The sequence below is a fragment of the Perca flavescens genome, chromosome 16 (genome assembly GCF_004354835.1).
Source record: "Perca flavescens isolate YP-PL-M2 chromosome 16, PFLA_1.0, whole genome shotgun sequence".
Lineage (NCBI taxonomy): Eukaryota > Metazoa > Chordata > Actinopteri > Perciformes > Percidae > Perca > Perca flavescens.
This window is the reverse complement of record NC_041346.1, coordinates 3,956,521-3,984,244: the sequence shown is the minus strand read 5'-3', so window position 1 is coordinate 3,984,244 and position 27,724 is coordinate 3,956,521. Positions and strand designations below refer to the sequence as shown.

At 39.9% G+C, this 27,724-nt stretch overlaps 1 protein-coding gene across 1 annotated transcript; it reads right to left on the bottom strand.

Moving 5' to 3' along the window:
* Window positions 1–28: 28 nt before the first annotated feature.
* Window positions 29–27,620, bottom strand: fpgs (folylpolyglutamate synthase). The gene is made up of 15 exons (XM_028602501.1): window positions 27,421–27,620; window positions 25,015–25,143; window positions 24,852–24,905; window positions 24,476–24,540; window positions 21,962–22,076; window positions 20,502–20,579; window positions 18,310–18,371; window positions 11,492–11,594; window positions 9,607–9,684; window positions 9,306–9,453; window positions 8,109–8,192; window positions 7,120–7,270; window positions 4,603–4,678; window positions 2,862–2,928; window positions 29–1,444 (listed from the first exon to the last, which is right to left on the bottom strand). Exons 1-15 carry the CDS (start codon window positions 27,568–27,570, stop codon window positions 1,068–1,070), a joined length of 1,737 nt encoding a protein of 578 aa, XP_028458302.1. The 5' UTR covers window positions 27,571–27,620; the 3' UTR covers window positions 29–1,067.
* Window positions 27,621–27,724: the final 104 nt, after the last annotated feature.

Genomic DNA, 27,724 nt, shown 5'->3' with positions numbered 1-27,724 from the left:
AGAATCCACGAAATAATCAAAACAATGGTAGACACAATTTCCGTATTTTTTAATTTACTCATATTTAAGATGCCAGCCATGACCAATTCCATTTAAGTGCATTCTTGATGTTTCCACATGAACGGTCAGTGTTGTTTATTTGATAAAAACTAAAAAAAGATTTAAAACTCAAATTAGAGGTTGCAGGGTGAATCTGAAATACGTGTACAGCTTAAGACATTGGTAGGTTTCACTGAACATGACAACATAAAGACCAGGATGATAATAATAATAATAATAATAATTTTCACCATTATACGTACAATGACGTATGTAGTACAGTCAAATAATTTAATCATTATGCATTAAGGACCATTTTCACTATAATTCCAGTGTAAAATAGATTAGACAAAATTTGATTACATGAATTCATCTGATTCTAACGTAATATTTCCACTTCTACAAAAAGAAGAGAGTAGGCCATGTGTATGAAGGACATTGTCAAAAAGAAACTATGCAAAATGGCTTTCTTCAATAAAAAAAAAAATACTGTAAAAGATAATAGTGTTTCAAATAGATAGTAAAAACCAGAAAACTCATTTTGCTGTCATAAATCTACAACTTTTATGGAAAGGTTATGTAATAACCATCACACCACTCTGGTTCATCCTGGGGGCATTAATGATCACTGAAGCACACACACACAGTTAGCTCACTCAGCTCACATTGTGGTGTTCATGAATGTACACTTTGTAAACATTTGGCTTCAAGTAAGACTAAAGACATTAGCTCCACACATTTGTGCAGCAGTCTGTAAGGCTCTGGGTGAAACTGGGGATGTTGTGAGGCGCGGAGCTGCCTTAGTCCAAACTTACAGGTTCCTAGAACTAGCCACTGTAGAAAAGCTACAAGATAACAAAACCTGGGTGCAGCTAAGCCCATTCAGGTTAACACCTAAAGTCACTGTACCACAAAAACCTCATCTAAACAGACAGAAATCATTTTTCTTCCAACAAGGTAAATGCACAGGCCAGCAGAGCATTCCATTATTTCAACGGTTTTGAATTCACAAACTTCACGTGATCCGTTTACTTTGAGGAAGCTGGGTCGAGGTGTTTGAGTACTCCTCCCACCAAGTGGAGGCTTCCAGTGACGAGGATGTGGATCTCGGCTGCATCGCGGAGCGCAACAGCTTTGGCCAGGACGCTGGGTTTAACAGATAAGACTCTCTTGGCTGGGTCTTCCAGCACTGAATCCCTGCCCTGGGTGATCCACTGGAGGGCACTGAGGATGCAGGGGAACACCAGGCTGTCTGCTCTCTTTTCAGAGCCAAGGGGCAGGCTGTCCTCAATGAGCAGCGGTGTACCTTTGTTATCCCCCAGGCTGTTATGGAGATGCCAGCTCCTCTCGTTGTCCAAGCAGCGAGTCAACATGTTCTCCACCGAGACATTGAAGTTCTGCTGGTCTGAGAGGTGTGGAAATGACAGAATGGGAAGGTTCATAGTTTTTCGGTTTCTTTTTTGTTGTAAGACAAAAGCACTTCAATATTCAAGATTCAGGATGCAGTATTACAGATAGATCTGGGAAAAGGCTCCATTTTCAAATGTCTCTTCAGTGTAAAAGCAAGAGTTCAACATTTTGGAAAATTGACTTATTGGCTTTCTTTATTACTTGCATAACTAAAAATCTAAAAACGTCAGTTACAGTGACTGTGCAGTTTCCTGAGGTTTTCTTGTCAAAATGAGATTGCTAGGGTTAGAACCATTGTGTCTGTACAGAGACTATCAGGCAACCCCCGCTATAGCCAGAGACAGAGCAGAGAGAAGCACTGGGCAAATGGACAAATGAAATACTGTAGTTCCAACAGAGAAGACCCAACCTTACACATGTCTGTTCGAGTATTGATTTAATCCTCATGTTGTCCTCCGGTCAAATTTGACTCATTCTCAAAACTTCTATATCAGAAATATGGTTTTCTTTTTAACCAAATTACTCAAAAAATTAAGTACAATTGCAAGTACTCGATTACTACTTTCATTGAATTGTGGGTATTCAATTTTATAGCATTTGAAAAAATTGAAATGGTTTCAAAACCTTCCTCTAATATTAGTCAAAATCATTGTCTAATGATCTCCTATAAATGAGATTTATTGACCATGAATTCCAAAAATACATGTAAAACTATTGGTAATAAGTTGGGGTTAGTGAAAAATCGCATCGAAAACATTTATAAAAGTGACAAAAACATTGAAAAAAGTGACAAAAAAGGTATCCTAGGCAGCATTGCTGGTTGGGGTTTGTGAATCAAAGTTGGCCCCTCCTCTCTGGCTCAAAAAGCAAACGACCAAAATAAGAAAATACAGGCAGAGGGCAGGGTCTCTGTAGATAACAGACACCGCAACACACTTTAGTGGGTTTCAAGTGATGATTGAGAGGAATTACGTATGTACAAGTCTTTTTTTTTTTTTTTTTTGGAATGCTGCTTAGTATACCTTTCATTTTTGGTTAGAGCCAGGCTAGCCATTTCTCGCTGCTTCCAGTCATGCTAAGCTAGGCTAACCCCATCCTGAGAAGGCGTTAGCTCTGTATTTAATGCACAGACATGAGAGTGATATCAACCTTCTTATCTCACTCTTGGAAATAAAGCAAACGTACATTTTTCCCAAAATGTTCAACTATTCCTTTAAATGAACCACTGGCTGTTCAGGAGGTGGGATATCAATCTCAAAACTATGCTAAGTAGTTAAAAAAATAGCCGTCACATAAAGTGCACATGACAAAATTTGTAGTTAAGGGGCTAAAAACCACAGGTATGGTCCTTTTTGGATAAGGTTTTATATTTATATTATAACAGCCGAAAGCAACGGGCTCAATGATCTCACCTGCATTACAAGAAGCGATGGCTTCAGTGATGTTTGGACAGAACACAGCAAAGTCAAAATGGCATGGCTGAAAAGAAAAAAGACGGTACAGTTAACAGGTAGGTTTCCTCACCGATTATAGCCAATTAAATATGAAAATGGCTTTATTCCTATGCTCTTCATTCATACATAGATGTTTAGTGTTAAATATACAGAGCCTTGTATAACTGAGCCCATATTTATCAAACTTCTAAAACTTGCACTAAAGAATGCTCTAAAGAGCCAACTTGTTGCTCCTACTTACAGCAAAGTAAGAATTACATTTGCTCCCACGTGGTCACATAATTCAGTGGTCACATGATTCAGCCAATCAGAAACAAGTATATTTGCCTGTCCAATTCTTCAAAAAAAAAAAAAAAAAAAAAAAAAAAAAAAAAAACACTACTCATCTAGTAAAAATGTTTTTTAAAGAACATTTTTGTGAAATCCTTAATATCTCTATCAATCAATCATTATTTGTCACATGAAATCGTACGAGGTACAATTTCAGTAAAATGTAATCCCATCAGCTCCTTCAACTCGGCATGAAAAGCAGAATGTGGCCGTCAGATTGGCACACAGAAAAAGCTTCCGACATCCCGCTGGACACCGACACAGGCACGGAGGCCACCCGGCTCACCGTCTGTCGCCTGCACACTGGCTGGCAGGATGCCCAGCAGAGAAGTCATAGTCGGTGTTTAATTCCTCTACGCTTCCCCCGGTGCCTCGAATATGGTTGAGATCGTAGCCATAGGGCGTAGCTGATATCCTCAACCTTTCCTCTGATATTTAAATTTGAAAGCCTTGAGCGGCCGGGCTAGCAGAGACAGCAGAAAACTAGGGTTGGGTACCGAAACCCGGTTCCACTATGTACGCAACCGGTAGGAATCGGACTGGATTAGAACGCAAATTTACGTTGACTGAAATATTTTCCCTCTGTTGCTCCGAAACAGACATAAAAATGTCATACTTTCTCTGTAGTCTACCGTTAGCTAGCTACTGTAAATGCATGCTACTTTTAAAAAGGCCACATTTTCCCTCTGGGCTCACCAAAACGGATGTAAAAGTATATTAACCATATTGTTAAATTTAAATCATTTTCAAAAGAATTTGAGGTCATTTTTTTCCAGTTTTTCAAGAATTGGTTTAGGAATCTGGAGACTGGCGAGTGGATTTTCCACTCCCAACGAGCGACTCGTAGTCATGAGATAACTACAGAGAAGGTCAGAACGGCCAGCTGGCTAACTAGTCCAGGCTAGCAAAGTCAGCAGGGGACTGGCAAGCTATTTTCCCAATCCTGGTGAGTGACTCATAGCCACATGCCATCACAGTCCAACCTCAAAACACAACTAATATTTGTCAAACTGAAAATTCTGCATAAATATTGCGGATATACACTAGAAATATATTAGAATATTGTTACACATTTATGTAACGAAGAACGTAAAAGGTGCAGACCTGTCCAGTCGCTGACGTTCTAAGACAAGACATAAATGTATGTATACTGTAAAAATAAATGTGTAACAATTTAATAGATTGTATTTATAATATATAATTTTAGAATGTAAATAGGAATGACATTTGACTGAAATGAAAAAAACCAAAAACTTTCCACATTTTTGCTACAACAAACTCAACATATACATACTACAATACCCACAACAACCTTTTGCTAAATAGCAATGGCCTTTCCCCCTGTATTGCTGAAAGCAGTTGTACTCACCACCAGTAGTTTAATCATGGCTGCTGAGTCTCTCTCTCCTGTGGCATTGAACAGCAAAACTCTGGCCACAGGTCCACTACAACACAAACATGTCAAGGCTTTAAATCAGTACTGTTGAGCTGCTTGAGAAAATGTCTGAAGTAGTTTTTTTTTTAGTAAAAACAAGGAGGGACAGTTATTAGCACAGGGAGGTGCTCTGATACTAGAGTATCAGAATGGGTGGTCTTATTTCACATCTTCTAACAATATGGAAGATCAGCCGGCTGGGCAACAGCTTCATGTGAAAACATTTCATATGTGCTCAGTGGACATTAAGAACATGTGGTCTTGTTGGGGGAAGGGTGCAACTCCTAAAGCCCCCTTTACAGTCGCCGTTCCCGACCTGTCGCACGACAACGTGATGTCAAAATGACGTAGATCTCGCTGCCGCGCCAGGATTTTAAGTGTGCGACCAGAGGTTGCGCACCACTCGATTTTTTTCTAGAGGAGTTTGAGGGAAACCGGATGCCAGGACTCTCAGAGTGACTGCAAGTCTCTCTTGTTAACTTACTGGGTTAAGAGGAGTTCTTTTATGGTGAATGAAAGGCTTAATCCAACTAAGTAGGTCAACAAATCGTTGTGCAGACATTCTGTAGTATTCAAAGTGCTTCTCTTCGTCTATCATCCTCATTTGATTCACGAGGATATTGAACTCACCATATTTATGTCTGGCGTTATTCAAAGCAGCAGGCTCAAAGAGCAGCTGTTCTTCCTCATCCATTGACTCAAATATCATCTTAGCCACTGTTGACATTGACGTCAATGCTGCTGCCAGTTCTGCCATTGTTTACCTTTTTTTCTTCTTCTAGTCCGTAGAAATAGCAAAGTCGGTAGCCTTTCCTCAGTTGCGACACCTCTGTTCAGGAGAAGAGTGCAACTAGTGTCGCGACCACCTCACGCGAGCGTAAACAGCTACGGCGTTTCCATGACGTCACACTGTTGCGTTGGGAATGGCAAGTATACTATACTATATACTATAACGTTTTAGAGTGCTTCACCTGGAAGTTTGCGTCACTAGTGTGGTTTATTTCTGCAGGTAGTAACGTGTGTTTACATTTTCATAAAAAAAATAAATAAATAATGGCAATTGGCAGTAGAAGCATTTAGAATGAAGGATTTAATAGTGTGTTCCATTTACCTCGGAACTTGAAAGCCGAAGCTGACGTTGCAGCCGAGTTGAATGCGGTCCATTTACAAGTCATATTGTTTCATTAGCTCTAGCCAGGTTAGCCATTGTTAGCAATGCCAGTTCATAACAAGGCATTATGCTGTTTTTTGTGCATACAAACAGCGTAGCAACATGTCCACAGATCGAAGATGGACAGGACTGTGCAAGACAAATATAAGAACAAAGTGCTTATAACTTTATGTTACTACAGCTTTTACAACTGTTGACGCACGGAGCAGCCATGTTGGATTTTTAGCTCGGGGTACTTGGTGGTTGCCCAAGTTCCGAGCCGAGGGTGGGGTGTTTTCCGAGTACAAATGGAATGCACTATAACTGAACAGTTGCAAGCATCCACAACAAAAGGTCCAAAACGGCTGTTATCCATGTTGAATTAACCACTGGTTGTTTGTTTTCCTGAGGTAAAAGGTCACGTAATAGGGGCGTGACTCATCAGGGAAGGACAGTGTGACTGATAAAGGCTGTTTTATGCTTCTGCGTCAACTCCACGCCGTAGCTACGGCGTCACGCCTACGGCGTTGTGACCCTTTCGGAGTTTTGCGTCTGGGTTGCTTTGCATCGCGGTGCATTTCACCGCCATAATGCTCGGGGTGATAAGTCTGAGTGATAAGTTATTTGCGAGGTGTCTGCCAGCCAGTTCATGTTATGTTATGTTAGCAAGCTAACTTTAGCACAACTGCCCACAAAGTACTGCTTGCTGGCGAAGTTCTAATTTCAAAACGCTACTGACATATAGACACTTTACAAATGGATGACCCCGTCATTGTAACCAAAATATGTCTGAGTTTATTTGCTAAGCTGATGTCAGTGAACTAGCATGTTGCTACTCCCCACAGTAGGCTGCTGGAAACACTGACTATCAACACACAGGACCAGTTGACCAATCACAGTCCTTGTGGTCTGCGTCACCTCAACGCAAAATAATTTTCTTTTGGAGGTGCACATCGAACTACGGCAGAGGGCTTGGAGAGGTGATCGTGGCGACGCAGAGGTGTCTGAATGTGGACGTCTGCATCATCGTTTCCAAAGGGCTCTGTTTTTGCGAGTCCAGACTAAAACGCAACCCCTGAGTTTTCAAACTAAAAGGGGTGAACAGCGGTTTTTTAAATTTATTTTTTATTTTTAAAGTCTTCATTTGAGGGGGTTCTAAAAACTGCTAGGTGTGGATGCTAGGCATAAACATAGCAAAAGATGCTAGGCGTAAACCTAAAAAAAAAAAAAGTTATGCATTTTAAATTGAAAATGTATTAGTTTGGATGTAGAGTGTCATGTCATTAGAGAGTGATAATCACCTTGCATTGCTTTCGTGCTGGGCTGCAGTCTCTCTGAACCATTCTACACAGGCCTGCATACTGCGCATGGTGTGAGCTCCGTCCAAGAAGTAGGTGACTGCTCCGTGTTTCAGAGTCTGATTCCTCCCAGGCCACTCCGTGTCTGCCAGCCCTGACACCAAACACAGATAACATTCCTGGATGAGGTCACATTTTGCTTGGTAACTGTTAAATGTTGGATTTCTATTAGGGCTGCACAATATGAGGAAAATAGCTAATTGCGATTATTTTTGACTGATATTGCGATTGCGATAGGATTCACGATATTGGAGGGAATGATAGTTTTTCTATCATTATTCTCATTTTCATTGAAAATGATTAACATTGAAAGAAATTAAAATGATTATCGTGTGATTTTTGCGAGGCTCTGTACCAAAAAAATATTCTTTTCTTTAGTCTGTAGGATATAATTTGTAGGCCGGGACGTCTCTGCAGCACCACAGTACTTTATTCAGAATGGTTTGACACATATTTTGCAATTAACAAATATTGCGCCCCCCTGCGATTTGGATATTGCACTAGTCCATATTGCGATTTCGATACAATTGTGATGAATTGTGCAGCCCTAATTTCAATAAAATCTGATTCACACATAACACGACTAACCGTAGCATCATGGCTCACTGACATTTGAAGAGTTTTACTGTGTATTTTAAAAGGACATTGACATTTCTATAGAATTTAAACGCGCAGCCAAGATGTTTTTTTAAGTCGAGTGGATCCATTTAAAATGTTGCCATTTGCTTTTACAGCAAGGTTGGATATTAGCACCAGCTACCAGCTGGTAAAACATGCAAGAGGCTGCTAGATTTGCTTCACTCACCAGCCAAAAAAATTAAATAATCTATTGAGTGGCGGGTACATTTTGGAAACCTTCCAACCGTGTTTGTTCTTTGTCCTAATCTCATTTTGCTCTGCCCTACAGTGATTGATTCTTCTTCAGGACTCACCTTTTATCATGATGGGGCTGGGCTTGAAGGTAGTCACTTGAAGTACACCCGTGTTCTCAACACTGGTGGATGAAAAGCTTTTATCTGTTGAGAGAGGACAGGTTGTTGTGAAAACTGATCTAGGCTTTAGCCCTTTTCAGATATGGAATACACAATATTGCTGCTTGTTTAGGTTTCTTTCCATTCAGATGTACTGTAGGTGTCAGTTACAGCTTTATTCGGACAGGACATTTACAGAAGCATTCACAGTGCTCGCACGATATTATGGGTTTATAAAAGGCTTCCTTTTTAACCTCTCTTTCCCCTCTCCAAGAGGAAGAAAATACATTTCTACAGGCTAAGATGGAGGAATTTTCTCAACAAATTAAAATTTTTGTTTTATTAAACTATTTTCTTTGCATCATTTCCTTGCATCTTAGAGATGACAAATGAGAAACATGTATTAGAGTAGGGCTTGACATAGGACTTAAAATTTGTTAATTGAACATTTTATCTCGATTACTACTCAAATTCTGATTTATTATATATTTTGTTCACTGACAAGGTTTGTACTGTAAATATGCTCAACTAATAAAAGGTGGGACTTTTTTTCTAATGAAAGAGTGCACATGGTTACGTACTGAATATTTCCAACAATTGAAATCAAAGCACACATTGCTTGAAAAGAAGACCGAGAAAAGAGACGGAGCAACTTTGCTTTGCAGGAAACAGTTTGCGGTTACACAAACTCCCAGGCAGTTCAGTGCTTGTGTTCAAACTTGTGTTCTGTGTTGTAATTCTAAAATCCGGTGGATTCATGAGGACTATGGTTAACTGCTTCTCAGATCTCTGCAGGGTAAATTGAGACAGCTAGCTGGACTATTTGTCAAATTTAATTTTTCTCTCGCACAACTATTTTACAGTGGCTCCATGACGATTGTGACTGGTTTTAAGAAATGCCAATAAACCAGAGCAGGTTTTTCTCCCATCCCGGAATGCTGTGGGGACTAGCCAGACTTTACTACGCTCCGCAGTGTGTGGATGTTCTGGCAAACTCTAGCCTGGCATTAATTCAGACATGAGACCAACATGCTGAATTGTTGACAAATTTGTGAGAGGTGTGGGGTTCGATAGATACACTTGCCCTGTCCCAAAAAGAGAGGTAGCTCTCTTAAGAATTGACACACAGTTCAAATGTTAGTAGACGACCCGTCCCACCTGGTAGACATCGTTTCTGCAGCCAAGTGTGACTCAGCTGGAGGGCCAGGGAGGCGTTGGACTGCTGATGCTGCCCTGCCAGGCCCAGACGCAATGGTCCACAATCTGTCTGGTAGTCCTCCAGGTCTGGACACACCCACAGGGGACACTACGACAACAGGTTAGACTGCATTACATAAAACTGAGCAGCTGGAGGTGAGATTTCCACAGCCAAGTTTATTTAAAACTTTATTTACCCTTTGACATTTCTCTAAGCAAATCCCTGGCTGGAAACTCTGCATTAGTGTGACTGGTCGCTTACCCTCATCTCTTTGGCCCTGTTCCGGAGCACAACCATTGCATCTTCTGGCTGTTTGACTGTGAAGGAAGGAACTCCTGGCTGAAAATACATGCACATTAGTAAGCTGACTGAGCAGCAGAGAAGTAGAAACATACTGTACAACAATAAGTGGTTTTAATTTAAAGAACTTCAGTGTCCCTTCACCAAGTCTGAACTCAAATATAAAGAATGGGTGTTTCTCAATCCCAGGAATGCAAAGAACGGCCCTTTGTTTGTGGAAAACCTTTCTACAGTATTCCTTCTTGGAAAAATAAACTTGCAAGGTGACAAGCACACAGAATGCCGTCGACAGTTTGAGACGATGTATTCTTGCTGGTATTGCACAATACCCCCAGCAAAGACACTCTAAAATAAAAACAGAAATGAAAACCCCAACAATACAACCACTTTATAGATTGGATTGGGCATCAAAAACCGGTTCCAACTCGAAACCAGTTCAAAAATTGTTTCCAATGCAGTCAGCAACAAAACAGTGGAATGCTCCCCACAAATATTTTTAGTCAGTTCAGTTTATACTGAGAGTCATGTTGTAATGAAGGTCTGCTTATTCCTCTTTGAATGGTTATGCACGGATCTGTCTGTCTACCAGTGTACTCTTAGTGTTATGTAGAGTTGGGTCAATTTCTGGTTCCACAAGTCCGGTCCAGTGTAGGAGGCTAAACCGGTTTGATTGTATGCAAACCTGTTGAACAGACATTTACTATGACACCTTCTGGCAAATTCAACAGTTGCCTATATTAGCCACCTGTGCCGAGGGCATCACGGCACTAAATCCAACATGTAGTGCAAGCAGTGTTGGGCAGTAGCATTACTAGTTTAACTACTTCTCAATAGCATCGCTGTTTTCTGAATCAAATAGTTTTTCAGCACGCAAAGTGTAAACACTGCAGAAAAATCACGGCTTAGAGGTGCATTACCGCCACCATGTGGAGTCTCAATCAGGACCGGCTGAGTCAAGTGCGACACCTAGTGGTAAAATTCGGTACACTGGTCCAGTATTTGGCTTAAGTCTAATTAACATATGCCATAGCATGTTACCACTTTCTGTACAACTCTTTATATTTACCTTCCAAACTGACTGAAATACTAAAATAATTATATATGTATGCAAGAAAATCAAATACACTAAACACAAATTCAGAACTAAATTTAGAATCTATTGCATATACATGTTATCTCAAAGAGAGACAAGTACTGTATCTCTCTCTCCCTGTCAGAGGCCACTGCCCACTACTCGGTAGCCACTGTCTGAGCGTGACTGTCCGGCTGGCGAGCTCAGTCGCTTGTTGAGCTTTGCGACTCTGAAAAGGATAACCCCAGGTTCCCGTTAATCTTATCATGGACATTTGTGTTGGGTTATTAAACAAATGATCCATTAATGAGGAAATCAAAGCCTCGTGCTACAAGACCAGCCAGCTCACAGCACGGTCGGGCTTCATTTGGGCTCTTCAGAAACCTATGGGTGACATCACTGCACAAGAGGACATCCTCAAATGTCTCGTTTCGTCCACAACGAGAAGATATTCAGTTTAATCAGAGATTGATTTTTTTTTTTTTCCCCTTTCTTAAAGATTAAGAAAAAAGACATTCAAAATTTTCAATTATCAAAATTTATAAAAATTTAATAGTTGACAACTAATTAATTATTTGATTAATCTTTGCAGCTCTAAAATAAAATTTTTAAAAAATATAAAACTGAACATCATTTCCACCTCCATGACAACAGAGCAAACTCCATCTACTGACAAATACTGTTAGGTGATGTTGAAAGCACAAAAAAAAAAAATTATTTCCAATATTTAGTGCAATCTGGATGACACATTACTGACGTGTACAGCCAACACACCTTGAAGATGCCTCCTTTCTGCCAGGCGATCTTTTCAATGGTGTCTCCAAGAATCTGAGTGTGGTCTATACCCAGAGAGGAGATGCCACACACCCACGGCCTCCTGTGGACCACAGAGGAGAATTGATTTTTATTATACTAGGACCAAAAAGTTCAATTCTCATATGCAATATATATTATGAAAAAAAAAAAAAAAAGTATAATTGGTGTCTGTGTATCGATACTATGGGTGTAAATCACACGTTTAATCAAGATAAGATAATATATCAATTCTTTGGAAAACTGTACAATTTTTACTGATATCACAAAGTATGCCACGATACAATTTCAATTTGATGCAATTCAGGGGCCTGCGACCGATACATACTGTAACCCTATTTAACAGTTAAATTTATGCCGTGTATGTATTTATTTTTTATATATATATATATATATATATATATATATATATATATATATATATATATATATATATATATATATATATATGAAAATAAGTATTTGAACACCCTGCTATTTTGCAAGTTCTCCCACTTGGAAATCATGGAGAGGTCTGAAATTGTCATCGTAGGTGCATGTCCACTGTGAGAGACAATCTAAAAAAAAATCCAGAAATCACAATATATGATTTTTTAACTATTTATTTGTATGATACAGCTGCAAATAAGTATTTGAACACCTGTCTATCAGCTAGAATTCTGACCCTCAAAGACCTGTTAGTCTGCCTTTTAAATGTCTACCTCCACTCCATTTATTATCCTAAATTAGATGCACCTGTTTGAGGTCGTTAGCTGCATAAAGACACCTGTCCACCCCATACAATCAGTTAGAATCCAACTACTAACATGGCCAAGACCAAAGAGCTGTCCAAAGACACTAGAGACAAAATTGTACACCTCCACAAGGCTGGAAAGGGCTACGGGGAAATTGCCAAGCAGCTTGGTGAAAAAAGGTCCACTGTTGGAGCAATCATTAGAAAATGGAAGAAGCTAAACATGAGTGTCAATCTCCCTCGGACTGGGGCTCCATGCAAGATCTCACCTCGTGGGGTCTCAATGATCCTAAGAAAGGTGAGAAATCAGCCCAGAACTACACGGGAGGAGCTGGTCAATGACCTGAAAAGAGCTGGGACCACCGTTTCCAAGGTTACTGTTGGTAATACACTAAGACGTCATGGTTTGAAATCATGCATGGTACGGAAGGTTCCCCTGCTTAAACCAGCACATGTCAAGGCCCGTCTTAAGTTTGCCAATGACCATTTGGATGATCCAGAGGAGTCTTGGGAGAAAGTCATGTGGTCAGATGAGACCAAAATAGAACTTTTTGGTCATAATTCCCAAGAACCATCCCAAGAACACCATCCCTACTGTGAAGCATTGGGGTGGTAGCATCATGCTTTGGGGGAGTTTTTCTGCACATGGGACAGGGCGACTGCACTGTATTAAGGAGAGGATGACCGGGGCCATGTATTGCGAGATTTTGGGGAACAACCTCCTTCCCTCAGTTAGAGCATTGAAGATGGGTCGAGGTTGGGTCTTCCAACATGACAATGAGCCGAAGCACACAGCCAGGATAACCAAGGAGTGGCTCTGTAAGAAGCATATCAAGACCTAAACCCAATAGAGAATCTTTGGAGGGAGCTCAAACTCTGTTTCTCAGCGACAGACCAGAAACCTGACTGATCTAGAGAAGATCTGTGTGGAGGAGTGGGCCAAAATCCCTGCTGCAGTGTGTGCAAACCTGGTGAAAAACTACAGGAAACGTTTGACCTCTGTACTTGCAAACAAAGGCTACTGTACCAAATATTAACATTGATTTTCTCAGGTGTTCAAATACTTATTTGCAGCTGTATCATACAAATAAATAGTTAAATTCATATATTGTGATTTCTGGATTTTTTTTTTTTAGATTATGTCTCTCACAGTGGACATACACCTACGATGACAATTTCAGACCCCTCCATGATTTCCAAGCGGGAGAACTTGCAAAATAGCAGGGTGTTCAAATACTTATTTTCCTCACTGTATATTAGGGCTGGATATTATATCAATATCGTGATATGAGACTAGATATCGTCTTAGATTTTGGATATCGTAATATGACATAAGTGTCTTTTCCTGGTTTTAAAGGCTGCATTACAGTGAAGTGATGTACTTTTCTGAACTTGCCAGACTGTTCCAGTTGTTTTATTATTGATTATCTAAAATCTAAGTGTGAAGGTATTTCAACTCTAGAATATATCGCCGCAATATTGATAGAGGTATTTGGTCAAGAATATCATGATATATTTTCTCTATATCCCCCAGCCCTATATTACAACCCCAAATCAGAAAAAGTTGGGACAGTATGGAAAACACAAATAAAAAAAGAAAGTAGTGATTTCTAAATGTACTTTGACTTGTATTTCATTGCAGACAATGTGAACACAAAATATTTCATGTTTTGTCTGGTCAACTTAATTTCATTTGTAAATATACATCCTTTCCTGTCATTCAGACCTGCAACACATTCCAAAAAAGGTTGGGACAGGAGCAATTTAGGGCTAGTAATCAGGTAAATTGGTTAAATAATTATGTGACTTGAAACAGGTGATGTCAACCGGTGATTGTAATTATGATTTGGTACAAGCAGCATCCAAGAAAGGTCTAGTCCTTTAGGAGCAAAGATGGGCTGAGGATTGCCAGTTTGCCAACAAATACGTGAGAAAATTATTGAAATGTTTAAAAACAATGTTCCTCAAAGAAAGATAGGAAGACATTTGCTTATTTCTCCTTCAACAGTGCAAAACATAATTAAAAGTTTCAAGGAATGTGGAGGAAGCCTAAGCTGACCAACCGTGATCTCCGATCCCTCAGGCGGACCTGCATCAAGAATCGTCATTCATCTATCAGCGATATCACCACATGGGCTCAGGACTACTTTAGCAAACCTTTGTCAAGTACCACAATACGTAGTTACATCCACAAATGCCAGTTAGAACTGTACTGTGCCAAAAGGAAGCCCTATGTTAACTGTGTCCAGAAGCGCCGTCGACTTCTCTGGGCTCGGAGGCGTCTGGGACGGACCATCACACAGTGGAAACGAGTACTGTGGTCAGATGAATCAGTATTTCAGATATTGTTTGGGAGAAATGGACGCCGTGTGCTCCGGACCAAAGTAGAAAAGGATCATCCAGACTGTTTCCAGCAACAAGTCCAAATGCCACGGTCTGTCATGGTATGTGGTTGTGTCACTGCCCTTGGCAAAGGTAACTTGCACTTCTGTGATGGCACCATTAATGCTGAAAAGTACCTAGAGATTTTGGAGCACAATATGCTGCCTTCAAGAAGACATCTTTTCCAGGGACGTCCATGCATATTTCAACAAGATAATGCAAAACCACATTCTGCACACATTACAAAGTCCTGTCTGCGGAGGAAGAGGATACGGGTACTTGACTGGCCTGCCTGCAGTCCTGACCTGTCTCCAATAGAGACTGTATGGTGCATTTTGAAGACCCCGTACTGTTGCCCACCTTAAGACCTGTTTGCAGCAAGAATGGGACAAAATTACACCTGAAACACTTCATCAGTGGTGTCTTCAGTCCCTAAATGTCTTTTAAGTGTTGTAAAAAGGAATGGCAACATTAAAAAGTGGTAAATGCTTTACTGTTCCAACTTTTTTTGAAATGTGTTGCAAGAACCAAAATAGGAATTGTTTTTTTGAAAAGAAAACAATAAAAATCATGAACACATTAAATTATGTGCTGTTGTATTGTCTGCAATGAAATACAAGTCAAAGTACATTTAGAAATCACTATTATTTGTGTTTTCCATACTGTCCCAACTTTTTCTGATTTGGGGTTGTAGAAAATATGGGACATAGAAATAAGCTATGAAAATGTGTAGAAGAAAAACAATTTAAAAAGTTGGAAAAAACTAAAACAAACCTTATGGAGCTTTGATTTCATAAAAGGTACTCCTGTTATACTGTATTTATGTTTACATTTTATTGTTGTTTGAACAGCTGAGCATTGAACCAGGTGAAGAAACTGTTTATTTATTCATTTGATTTTGCAACTGTTCACTGAAATAGCCGGTTTCTATGAAACTACTTGTGACATGTCATATTTGGCTTTGACTGAACATTTGCTCTCACTTTGCGGAAGAAATATCGGGATATGACTTGTGGTCCATATCGCCCAGCCCTAATAAATAAATAAATAAATATATATATATATATATATATATATATATATATATATATATATATATATATATATATATATATATATATATATATATATTATATATATATATATATTATAAATTTTTTTTAGGGTGCACAATTCAGAAAATGTCACAATTCGATAGATTTTTAGGCTCAAGATTCGATTCAAACTCGATTTTCGATTCAAAAACTATTCTCGATTCAAAAAAACAATTCACAGTATGTAAATGTAGTTATTTTCCCATATGATTGCAGTATACATACAATTTAAAAGAAAAGAAACCACAAATTAAATGTAGTTTGACATTACTTTATATATGTCTTCATACAAAAATAAAAACTCTTGCAACTAAAAACTGCAAAGTGCCAAGCTTTGGTCAGCTTTCAAATACATTTAATTAAAGTATAAAATAAAACCGTTAAGTAAAAAGAGCTTTTGGTTCAAAGTTGGGTGGAGTTTAGAGCATTGAAAGAGTGTGTTGGTTGACTGACATGTTACAGTGGGGGAAATAAGTATTTGACCCCTTGCTGATTTTGCAGGTTTGCCCACTTACAAAGAATGCAAAAATCTACAATTTTAATCATATGTACATTCTAACAGGGAAAGACAGAATCCCAAAGAAAATTCCAGAAAATCACATCATATGAATTTATTAAAATTGATAACCATCTGATGAGGAAAAACAAGTATTTGACCCCCTGGACAAACAGCATGTTAATATTTTGTAGAAAAGCCATTATTGGCCAGCACAGATGTCAAACGGTTTTTATAGTTGGTGACAAGGTTTGTGCACATTTCGGCAGGGATGTTGGCCCCCTCCCTCCCTGCAGACAGCCTCCAAATCATTCAGGTTCGAGGTTGTCGACTGGCAAAATTTTAAGCTCCCTCCAAAGATTTTCAATTTGATTCAAAAGCCACTCCAGAACCTTGATGTGCTTCTTCTTCAGCCACTCTTTTGTTGCTTTGGCGGTGTGCTTAGGGTCGTTGTCGTGCTGAAACACCCATCCTCGACCCATCTTCAGCTCTCTCACTGAGGGAAGGAGATGTCGGTCCAGAATTCCACGATACAAAATACGATGGAGTTGTCCCGTCCCCTTGGCTGAAAAGCACCCCCAAAGCATGATGTTGCCACCACCATGCTTGACGGTGGGGATGGTGTTCTTTGGGTTGTACTCGGTGTTCTTTGCCCTCCAAACACGACGAGTTGAGTTGAGGCCAAAAAGTTCTATTTTGGTCTCATCTGACCACATCACCTTCTTCCAGGCCTCTTCTGAGTCGTCCAGGTGGTGAATGGCGAACTTCATGCGGGCCTGTACATGTTTCTTCTTGAGCAGGGGGAAATGCGCTGCAGGATTTCAATCCATGTAGTGTGTTACCAACCGTTTCTTTTTGTAACTGTGGTCCCAGCTGCCTTCAGTTGATTCATCAGTTCCCCCCTTGTGGTTTTGGGATGATTCCTCACCGTTCGCATGATCAGGGACACCCCACGTGGCAAGATCTTGTGTGGAGGCCCAGACCGAGGGAGGTTGGCGGTGGTGTGGTGCTTCTTCCATTTCCTGATAACTGCACCGACAGTTGATCTTTTCTCTCCAAGTTGCTTTCCGATTCTCTTGTAGCCCATCCCAGCTTTGTGCAGATCAACAATCTTGTCCCTGATGTCCATAGAAAGCTCTTTGGTCTTGCCCATGGTGGTGATGTTGGATGCTGGTTGTTTGGGTGTTGACAGGTGTCTTTTATACAGGTAACGAGGTGAGGCAGGTGTATTTGATGTAGATAATTGGTTCGGATTGGGGCTGTGTCTTAAAGAAAGATTAACTGGCTTGTAGGAGCCAGAATACTTGCTGTTTGTCCAGGGGGTCAAATACTTGTTTTTCCTCATCAGATGGTTATCAATTTTAATAAATTCATATGATGTGATTTTCTGGAATTTTCTTTGGGATTCTGTCTTTCCCTGTTAGAATGTACATATGATTAAAATTGTAGATTTTTGCATTCTTTGTAAGTGGGCAAACCTGCAAAATCAGCAAGGGGTCAAATACTTATTTCCCCCACTGTAGGTACTTTAGGTTGTTGTCGGTTTCCAAAATACTTAACTTTCGCTTTGCAAATTATTAGCATTATTCTCATCAAGTTGCGTCTTCCCCTCAAGGTTATAAAAGCCAAAATGTGCCCAAACTCTCGCCTTCAGTGAGGATGGAGCAGGTTGAATAATTCTGTGAGGTTTGTCATTGTTTGCACCGACTAATGTTCTTCTGCTGCACTCGTTCTTCCTTGATTATAACAAGTGCCCAGGCGTCAGTGTTAATTTGACACAGCAAGCTAAACTCATTTCAGGACAATAGTATACCACACCCACACCCACACCCACACCCACACCCACACCCACACCCACACGAAGCTAAAGCTTCATTCTCTAATATGAAACATAAAGATGCAATTTGTACAATCTTTGTTCACGAGTGTCTGATCTGAAACTCAAACGACAAATGGGTATCACGTCTGAATATAATTTGGGATCTAGAATGTAAAGATAATCAAGTTCTAGTTCACCATTTCCAGCCCAACAGAGGTGAGTAAATTACTATTGCTTTATACTACTGAATCTTACCTTATAATGTTGGTGCAGTCATATGCTCCACCAATCCCAACTTCAATTACAGCTAAATCCACCTGGAAAAAAACAGAGTTGTTCAGATTTCAGGCAAGTTAGTAATTTAAGTAACAAAACTTTGCCCTGCTAGAGGATAGTGATGTCAGGCCATCAGCACACACTGATCCAGCGCAAGACACCTCAACAGCTACAGGCCCGACTGCCAGGAAGTCTCTGCAGAGAATGAACCTTTCACATTGTGGACAATCTTTCGATTTTTGTGCCGTTGCACCCAAGTGCAAAGAAGCAGTGAAAATGGATTTGCCACTAAAAGAAACTATTTCTTCAGAAATATCTCATCTCTGTAGAAAAGTTACAAATTAGAAGTCAATAACCTATGTATAATTCCCAGGTAACACTGGGTTCCTATTTGCTGGTTGCTGATTAAGGCTGAGCAATTTTATCGATTCTGCAATATAAATCGATATTTTTTCCCCCAAGAAAGGATCGATTTTTATGCCGCGAGTATCGATACATAAGTCCCATTCAAATCCCCCGTGTTTACCCCCGTTCACGTTGCAGGAAGAGCGATTTGGTCAGCCAGCCGCTAGTGTCGCTGTAGAGCAGCCAACGTAAACTGGTGCCCGCCGCCAAAGCTTTTAGTCCGGCCCGCAGAATAATCATGAATTCACAAAATGTAAAGAGGAAAAAATGCGTTCTGTTATTTATCATTTCAAGCATTTAGAGCAAAAACCCAGCCACCTGTATTTACATCTCTATTCACATGCCGGGATTCTGTAACCTACAGCGATGCCCGAGCTCCACACACACGGCTGAGCCGAGATGGTTGTGCGTTAAAACACACACACACACGGCTGAGCAGAGATGCGTGTGCGTTAAAACACACACACACACGGCTGAGCCGAGATGCGTGTGCGTTAAAACACACACACACACACACACACACACACACACACACACACACACACACACACACACGCAGCACCTGACTGGGAACGATACAGAGTTACAAACGGCCGCTGGGGCAGATGAACTCACGCTGGTCCCTTTTCTGTAATTAGGCTACAATTAAACCTTTGTGAGTAGAAAGTCAATACTTATCAATGCACTCACCTGTGTAGACCGGCATAAACATGTAGAAAGCGATATTTCAATCTGCTCAGTCCACCGCGCTGTTTTACGCAAACACAGCTCTACTCTGCAAATAGCGAATTTTTACAAACAAGCTAAAACAAAAGCGGTCGGTTTGTAGAAATTTTGACAAATTCTTGTAAACCTCACTGCTGGCTGAACAAACCAAACTCTCCGCTAGAGCAGACAATCTGGAGCTACTTAATATGCACGTGAATGACGCGATGGTTATGTTAGAGTGATGATGATGATGATATCATTTTGCAACAACATCGTTTCATTGCAAATGAGGCATACATGACGAGTGCATAGCCTGCTTATCAGTCCATTCATCATTAAAGCTGGGCTTTTGGCTTTTCCACGTCAACTTTTCGCTTCAGCGTCTTTGACGGTGACATGTTTATCTGACAACAGCCTTTCTTTCTGCAAGCATTTTCCACCAATCAGGATGCTGCATACTACAATAATGTTTCCATAATCACAGACTTTAACCATCACTCCTCAGTGAACTGCCTCCTAGTCTGAGATCTTTTTCTAGTTAAAGAGCCAGTTATCATTATGGAGTTTCCATGTTTTTTAGGAGTTTGCTCACACTAATACATGTTAAAAAATAGTAGCATTAATTCAGTAAGAAAGTGAAAATTTCGAACAAGAATAGGCGTATTAGGTATAAATTCATTTTATTTTCTTTATTTTAAAGTCCGGCCACCAGAGTGCTTAGAAAAATTCTGAAAAAAATGTAGTTGATGATCCCTGCTGTAGACTCTCTGTTCAGTCAGAGACATATATTGTGTAATTGATGTTTTCAGTTCAATTAATTAAATCCAAGTAAATGGAACACTCACAAGATGTCACCAAAATCACTCGGTCCCCTTTAAATCTTTCAGAAAATGATGTAAGTGTATCGAAATATATCGAATCGTATCGTTATCGTATCGTTGGCTGAATATCGTGATATATATCGTATCGTGAGCTGAATATCGTGTATCGTATCGTGAGATTAGTGTATTGCTACAGCCCTACTGCTAATAAAAGGCAGCAGAGGCCTGCTAGCGCACCTTCTCCTGAAGAAACACATGGAAGGCCAAGATGGTGAGGAAACGGAAGTATGCCGGCATCGTCCCTCCATGGGCATCCTAAAGAGGTCAAAAAAGAAAAGAAAAAAAGACTGCATCACCTTGTTTGCAAAGTTTTTATACAATAATATACACCAGTTAATGCCCCTGTGTGAAGAATATTTTTTACTTCAGGATCTTATAAATAATTCAAATAGAATACATTTGTTTGTAGAAAAACTAGAGACCATCTTGTGATGGGATCACACCAGCCAGCGACTTTAGCCCCTACTTCCAGCACCATTGCCCTAGCTGCCATGCCGCTGCACGCATGCGCACCCTATAGAAACAGCCGGTGAAAAACCTTCCTAAATGTTGCAGCTGCCCAGAGTAGAAGAGTAATATACAACAGCGAGCAGACTGGCAAAACTTAAAAAAAAAAAAAAAAGGATCATCTTCTGCTCATGTCTGGAGCAGAAGGTGAAGATCTAGTCCCTTTTGGGTACAATTTTATTTATATCTTGCTTCTAGGAGATGACCAAACCTATCTATTTTAGGTCCCAACGTGAAATCAGCGCTCTGCTAATATAATTTTGGGTAAAAAGTTTCGGTACTTTTTTATTTATATTTTGCTTCTAGGAGATGCATTGTGAAAATATGCAAAGAGTTGTACATTAGCAGGAATTCCACAACATGGAAGTGAAAGCAGTGCTCTGTTTATTTAAATGTTAAAATTCCCCACTTCTAAGCACACAGCAGATCATAATGTATTTTCGGAGCTGATAGGCAAAGTCTTTCTTCTTCTCACTCAGCCTCCCCCTCTATGCTCACCCTGGGTCTGGTTGTTTAAGTGTGCTGCTAACTTAACACTAATGACATTACAGTCTGCAAAATACCCCCGCGAATCAAATCCATACTTCAATGTTAACCATCGAGCTACTTAGCGTGTTTGAAAATGAATACCTCTGCTGATGTGTTAAATTTGTTAACGATAATAATGAATTTCAGTTGACCAAGACTTTCTTCGGTTGAAGACAGCCTGAATGTCAACGTGTGCAAAGTATTTAAGGGGTCAAACTGCACACTGAGTACTATTAGATGTGACCAAAGAGTGCTGTCACATGATGGTCATGCTCATCCTGACATCAGGGGTCTCATTTTCTACTGACTCAATTACAACCTGTGACACTGATAATACAGAATAAAGCTCTACTCGGGTTAGGAATACAAACAGGATGCACAATCGGGTAAAAAGAAACAGAAAACACTGCTTGGAATGCCAACTGTTACCTTTAGAAGATTAAAAGTTAATCCATTGAATCATTTCACCGAGTGAAGTGAATGAGTAGCCATGGTTGGACCGGCGGTAAAGTTTCTTTTCAGCTAGTCCAACAGTTACATTTAAAACTGAAAAAGCGGCTGTGTTTTAAAACTATACATCTCTGCCTGGTTCCGTGACCTACCTTAGTTTCATCCAGCCGTCCATAAACCTGCCAGAAGTATTTAGTGAAGAGCTCTTTTCCAATGGGCTGTCCATTGATTCGAATCCTCTCCCTGACTTGAACCAAATGTGGGGAACTACAACAAAGAAGGAAACATCAAAAGAGGAGTGTTTAGAGCCACTACTTGCCGAGTAGAGGGAAATACATACCAAGGTTTATCAATAAAAATGTTAACCGCGTTATTTTCCTTATTTTTAATTTAGGATTTTTTTGTTATTGCACTTGCAGGTCTATGTAACAGAGCCATACCAATGATGGTAAATCATAAAATGAATGTGGCCACAAATGGCATTTTAAATGAAAGCATGTAATGCTATGTGCTATTAAAATAGTACATTCCTGTGAAATGCATTAATTGGCTTTATGTCCCTCACTGCTTCAGATGATAACTTCCAAGGAAGCATGCTCCATCTCTCTTCCTGCCACTGATTGACGCGTTTAGGCTACTCAAACTATTTCTCTATTTTCACCTGCGGTTCCTCTCTGTAATCTTTACCGGTTGATCAAACTAATGTATTATAAAATACATATGTAATTTGTATAAAACAATATACAAAATAGTACAACATGTACTCATTATCAGCAATGTTGCGGGCACTAGCTGACTGTTTTAACTGTGGAAGTGTGCTTCCAGTGCAGCTGGGTGATATTGAAGAATTAAAAATAGCAGAGAAACAAGTCAAACCCCACTTTTATTTTCAGCTGTTATAGTGGGGCTTAGGCGTTGCCTTATTTTAATGTTAATAAAATCCCACAGTATTATTACAATGACCTTTTTTTTTTTTATTAAACTTGACCTTACTGTTTAAAATGACCTATTGTGACCTTCAGGATAATCCTCATGAAATGTCACAACCACAAACTAGAGACTGAGGGCAAATCGAGACCTGAGGCTTTCCTAGGTGTATCTAAAATTAAGGGGTTTCTGAGCAGTTTCCACAACTAAAGTGCTCGCCATCCAATCACCAAAAAACACAATTCTTATAGAAAACTTCAAATGTCAATGTCAACAATTTCTGAGACCTAGGTGCACATGGGAGTGGCCATCACATACAATACTTCCATCATAATGTTCTAAGCCCTTATACACTTCCACAATTTATTTTAATTCTTTTTTAAATTTCTGATTTATAACTAGACAAACTTGAAACAGTGTCTGAGCTGCATCTCAAATTCATCTTCAGGTTTCCAGCTTTTAGATGATTTAGCCCACTTCTATGTGGCATATACTGCTCAGCTGTAACAACTCCAAAATTTGCTATACAATTCATTGTCTCAGAAATAATTGCGATTAACAATATAAATAGTCTCTTTCAGCCAAATGTAGCATTAATATATATTAATATTAAGATTTTTTGGGCATGTTAGGCCTTTATTTCTATAGGTGAAAACATGAAAGGGGAGAGAGAGGGGGAATGACATGCAGCAAAGGGCCGCAGGTCTGTGTCGAACCTGCGGCCGCTGCGTCGAGGAGTAAACCTCTTTATATGGGCGCCTGCTGTACCAGGTGAGCTAACCAGGCGCCCATTTATTACTTTTTCAAACAAATGAAAGTTTTGAATGAATCCCAGGATTCATCTTTTGGTTGTATCACTGTAATGTGACCCAGATAATGTAATAACACTATGAACATAAACTTGACAATAGAACATTTAGCCTCATCAATGAAAAATAAAGCATTAATCATTCACAAAAAAAAAAAAAAAAAAACACAGCTACAGCCCAGGATGTTTGGAGTTGCTATGGCAACAAGTGACAGCTGCTGCTAGCATAGCTTTAGCTCAACGGTCCGACCAATCATCACATACAGTATATAATTACAATTTGCCATATCTAAACAAAATCAACTACTACCACCAACAGTCATAACCCTTAAGACCTTAGCAAATGTTATTTACAGATTAGACTAATTTGAGCCCATAAGGAATGACGGCCACTTCCGCTACAGCGTTATTAATTCAACAAAGCACAATAGTAGCTAGATTAAACAATAGACGGACTCAATACATTACTCAAACATGTGTAAAGGTGCTTTGGTGGATTTTTACGTTGAAAGCCGACTTGCCTTGCAACTGTGGGTGGGGCGTCCTGTGGTAGGAATCCATCCATAGCCACTGTTCTGGGACACTACAGCGTGCATGCAGGTTTTGGAAACATGTTTGATGGATGCAAACTAAAGTCTGACCGATGTCATTAAAATGCTCTAATGCTTTAATTGCAATAAAACAAAGAACATGCGATTACGTACCAAATATTGCTGTTATACAATTATATAATAATTGACCTTTGATCTACCCATGAACATTCCCTGTCCTCCACCCCTCTTAAATAAAAAAAACAAAAAACAAAATGGGGGCAAAATGCTAAGAGGTTAACGGTAACACTTTATACTTTCTCTGGTTTCAAAATAAAAAGCATGTACTGGTAATTCCATCCCTCTGTGTCAAATAGAGGTTTCATATACTGCAGTTTTACCTGTAAAATCCAGTTCGGAAACCATATCTTCTTAACATGTGCTCAGTAAACGCACAGGTTGACCCCTGAAAGATAAATGCAAACATTTAAGAGGCCACCCTCGTTTAGCTGTCAAACTCACGTTTAAAAACATGTTTGCATGACCTTTTGTCAGAGCTTGCGTAGTTGGAGCTTAGTGTTCAACATTAAAAAGGAAGTCTATGATCTAACTGTAAACAAAGGGTTTGCCGGATCAATAGGCTATATGCCATTCAGACTTCTCAGTTCTTTATGTAAAAGCATCTGCATGTGACTTGTATGGTCAAATTACTGACTGGGCCTTTGAAATGCAACATACACAATTCAAAATAAAAACTTGTTTGTCTAGTTAGCTCACCTTGCCCTTTGTTCCCGTCACATGAATGATATTGAGATGGTCTAGTTCCTCCACCTTTGAAACCCACACATAAGTACTTTTATCAGACAACAATAACATTGCATTTCTAATCTTTGGTGGTCACTATTATATGCGTTTATTTATGCTGATAAAGGTGACTCACTGTTAGGCCGGCTCGTTCCAGAAATCCTCTCATGGCCTGGAGCTGCAACTGAGGGTTGCCCCGCTCTCGTCGTACCTCCTCCAGAGCACTAGCATTGGTCTGTAGTGTGTTCAGAGTGCAAATGGCATCCTGCAGCAAAAGCAAAAAGTGAAACGTTTAGAACCACACAGCGCACTTAAAAACAAACCACCGCACAGAGGACCGAAGCTTGGACATGATGCACTGTCCCTGCTTTTGACCTATTGCTATGAGTAAAACACAAGTCAACCAATCAGGCTCCTTTTTGTTCTACATGCAAATGTTTAGTGAGAGCAACATGTTAAGTAGATTCAGGGTCTCATGTCTGACGGTATCTTGTATTGAAGTCCAGCTCTTATCCATCTGTTGATTAGAGGACTCCACTGGCTTGGTCAGCTAATAACAGCTTTCCGAGGGTAAAGGGAAAACGTTTCCTTAAGCTGGACCTGGAAATGTTTAGTGCTGACATGATTGGTCTGTCTGTCATTAAGTCTATCAACAGAAAATGAAAGGTTTTCTGTTTTCTAGCATTGTGACGTTTTGGACATTAGAAAGTTTTGGACTCCATTGTTCTCCATAGACATTTAAAAGCACAAATTAGCCACATTATTGCATTGACTGATTGGTTACTTTATTACCATGGAAACACACACACACACACACACCAAGTAATAGAACAGCTGCAATGAGACAGAAGCCACGATGACTTTACAAGAAGACATTTTTCACTCATATAAAATACCTAACTAGGCCTCCTGCTAAAAAGTAATAATAGGTCTCACATCTTACCATTTCTGTAAAGCCTCCTAAATCACTACCCATGGGTAGATCATCTTCTGTAAACTCTGACAATGCTGCATCACCTTTTATGTCAGGTATGCCCTGATACACCTCCATTACAGACACTGACTCCACCTTACTGCAGTGTGGACTGTCCTGCTGCAGACTGTGCAAACAATCTATTTTCTTAAAATACTAGATCTTTGTTAATTTTAGGCTTCCGGTGACAATGCAGGAGCAGCACCGGGAAACTTCAAAATCACATGCTTTTAGCAGGTCGTTAAATTCGTTATTTTTTCTTATTGAGAATCAGGTGAGAAGATTAATACCAGTCCAAAAATTCTGCCAAAAATAAATAAATAAATAAAAACCCACCAAAAATCCCTCTGTACAGGAAAACCCCTGCTTAAAACCCTTGTTTAATCTGTACAAATACAGAGATTAAACAAACAAGTTGTTACGTGTTGAGCTTTAAAAGGGTGCTGGTAGGTGGATTTTATGACACATGTATCCCATTATAATTTAAAAAGTTGTGGAACTGTAACAGGCATGTTTATTTTAAAAAACAATAAGGCTCAACAACAATAAAGCAAAAAAAGCTTTATTGGCCACGTATGTGCACATACACAAGGAATTTGACTCTAGTTTTGTGTTGCTCTTATTGTTCATACTAGAACAGAGCTAGACGAAAGTTAAAACCAGGACAGCAAAGCAGAACAAGGTAAACAAACATTTAACTACTACAACAATGGATTTTGAATGATTAATGCACGTTAACGGGTTGCTATATACATAATGCGATGGACAGTGCCTGTATCATCTTGATTTGCATTAACCTTAAGTTGCAACAATGGACCTTTTTCACAGCAGACATTTTGACTTGTCATAGTAGGAAAAGCACAGCTGACGATGGCTCAATTCCATCAAGTGTCCCAGTAAGCTATTTCAGTGAGTCAGCATGCACAATACCAGGACCTCTCCTAAGTGGAATGCAGCCATCGTTAATGGTTTTGAATACACCTGTGCTTTTCCTACTATCTATGACACGTCAACATGTCTGCCGTGAAAAAAGGTCTATTGAAGATAAGTCAGGGTTTTTCTTGTGTCTTGACAGGAACATGTTTATAGCTCTTAAGATATAGTAGTTTCACTTATGTTGAGTTAATAACAAAACCCAGATAAGATAAAAAGGTAAACACTTAAGTTTACAATGTGGAACTGGCCCAAGTCAAACTCACGGCATGAGAGTTTTACCGCGTGTTAGCACACCGGTTGAACATTGACGTTGAGTCAGTCAGTGAGGCAGTACCGTTAACAGACATAGGATACAACAGACTACGGACTAGCTCTGTCCTGTCCACACATTTTTCATAGCAGTCACTCAGAACCAAACAGCTTCTTTTGCCAGCTTAAAGTCACTCGGCTCTACAACGCCAGCTACAATAAACGAAGTCGCATATGGTGCTGTCAGCCATGTTTTCATCCATCTGTGAACACTGTTCAGTCAACTCAGAGTTGCGGTTGCGGTTACAAACTTGTAAAACTAGCACTGGCGGCTAGCTAATTAGCTCGCTAGCAGCCTGTGCAAAGATAGGTAGAAGAGCGTACCTGGTACTCCATGCCTGGTATCTGACGTGCCGTCTTGGTGCTGTAGTACCTGGCTGAAAGGCTTGCTAAACTACACCCCCAGTGCTTCTTTTGGAGCCGCGCGGCAAACGCGGAGCACCGCTGCCACACGCTCGAAATGCACACCATCATGGGGCGCCGGGCTGTCACAGGAAGCTGCAGCCAAATATGGGAAGTCCTTTTGGCAAACGCAATGACGACACGACACTCCTCCTATGACGACACGACACTCCTATTTTTTTTTACAAGCAAGATAATTAAATAAATGTTATTGATTATTTTCTTG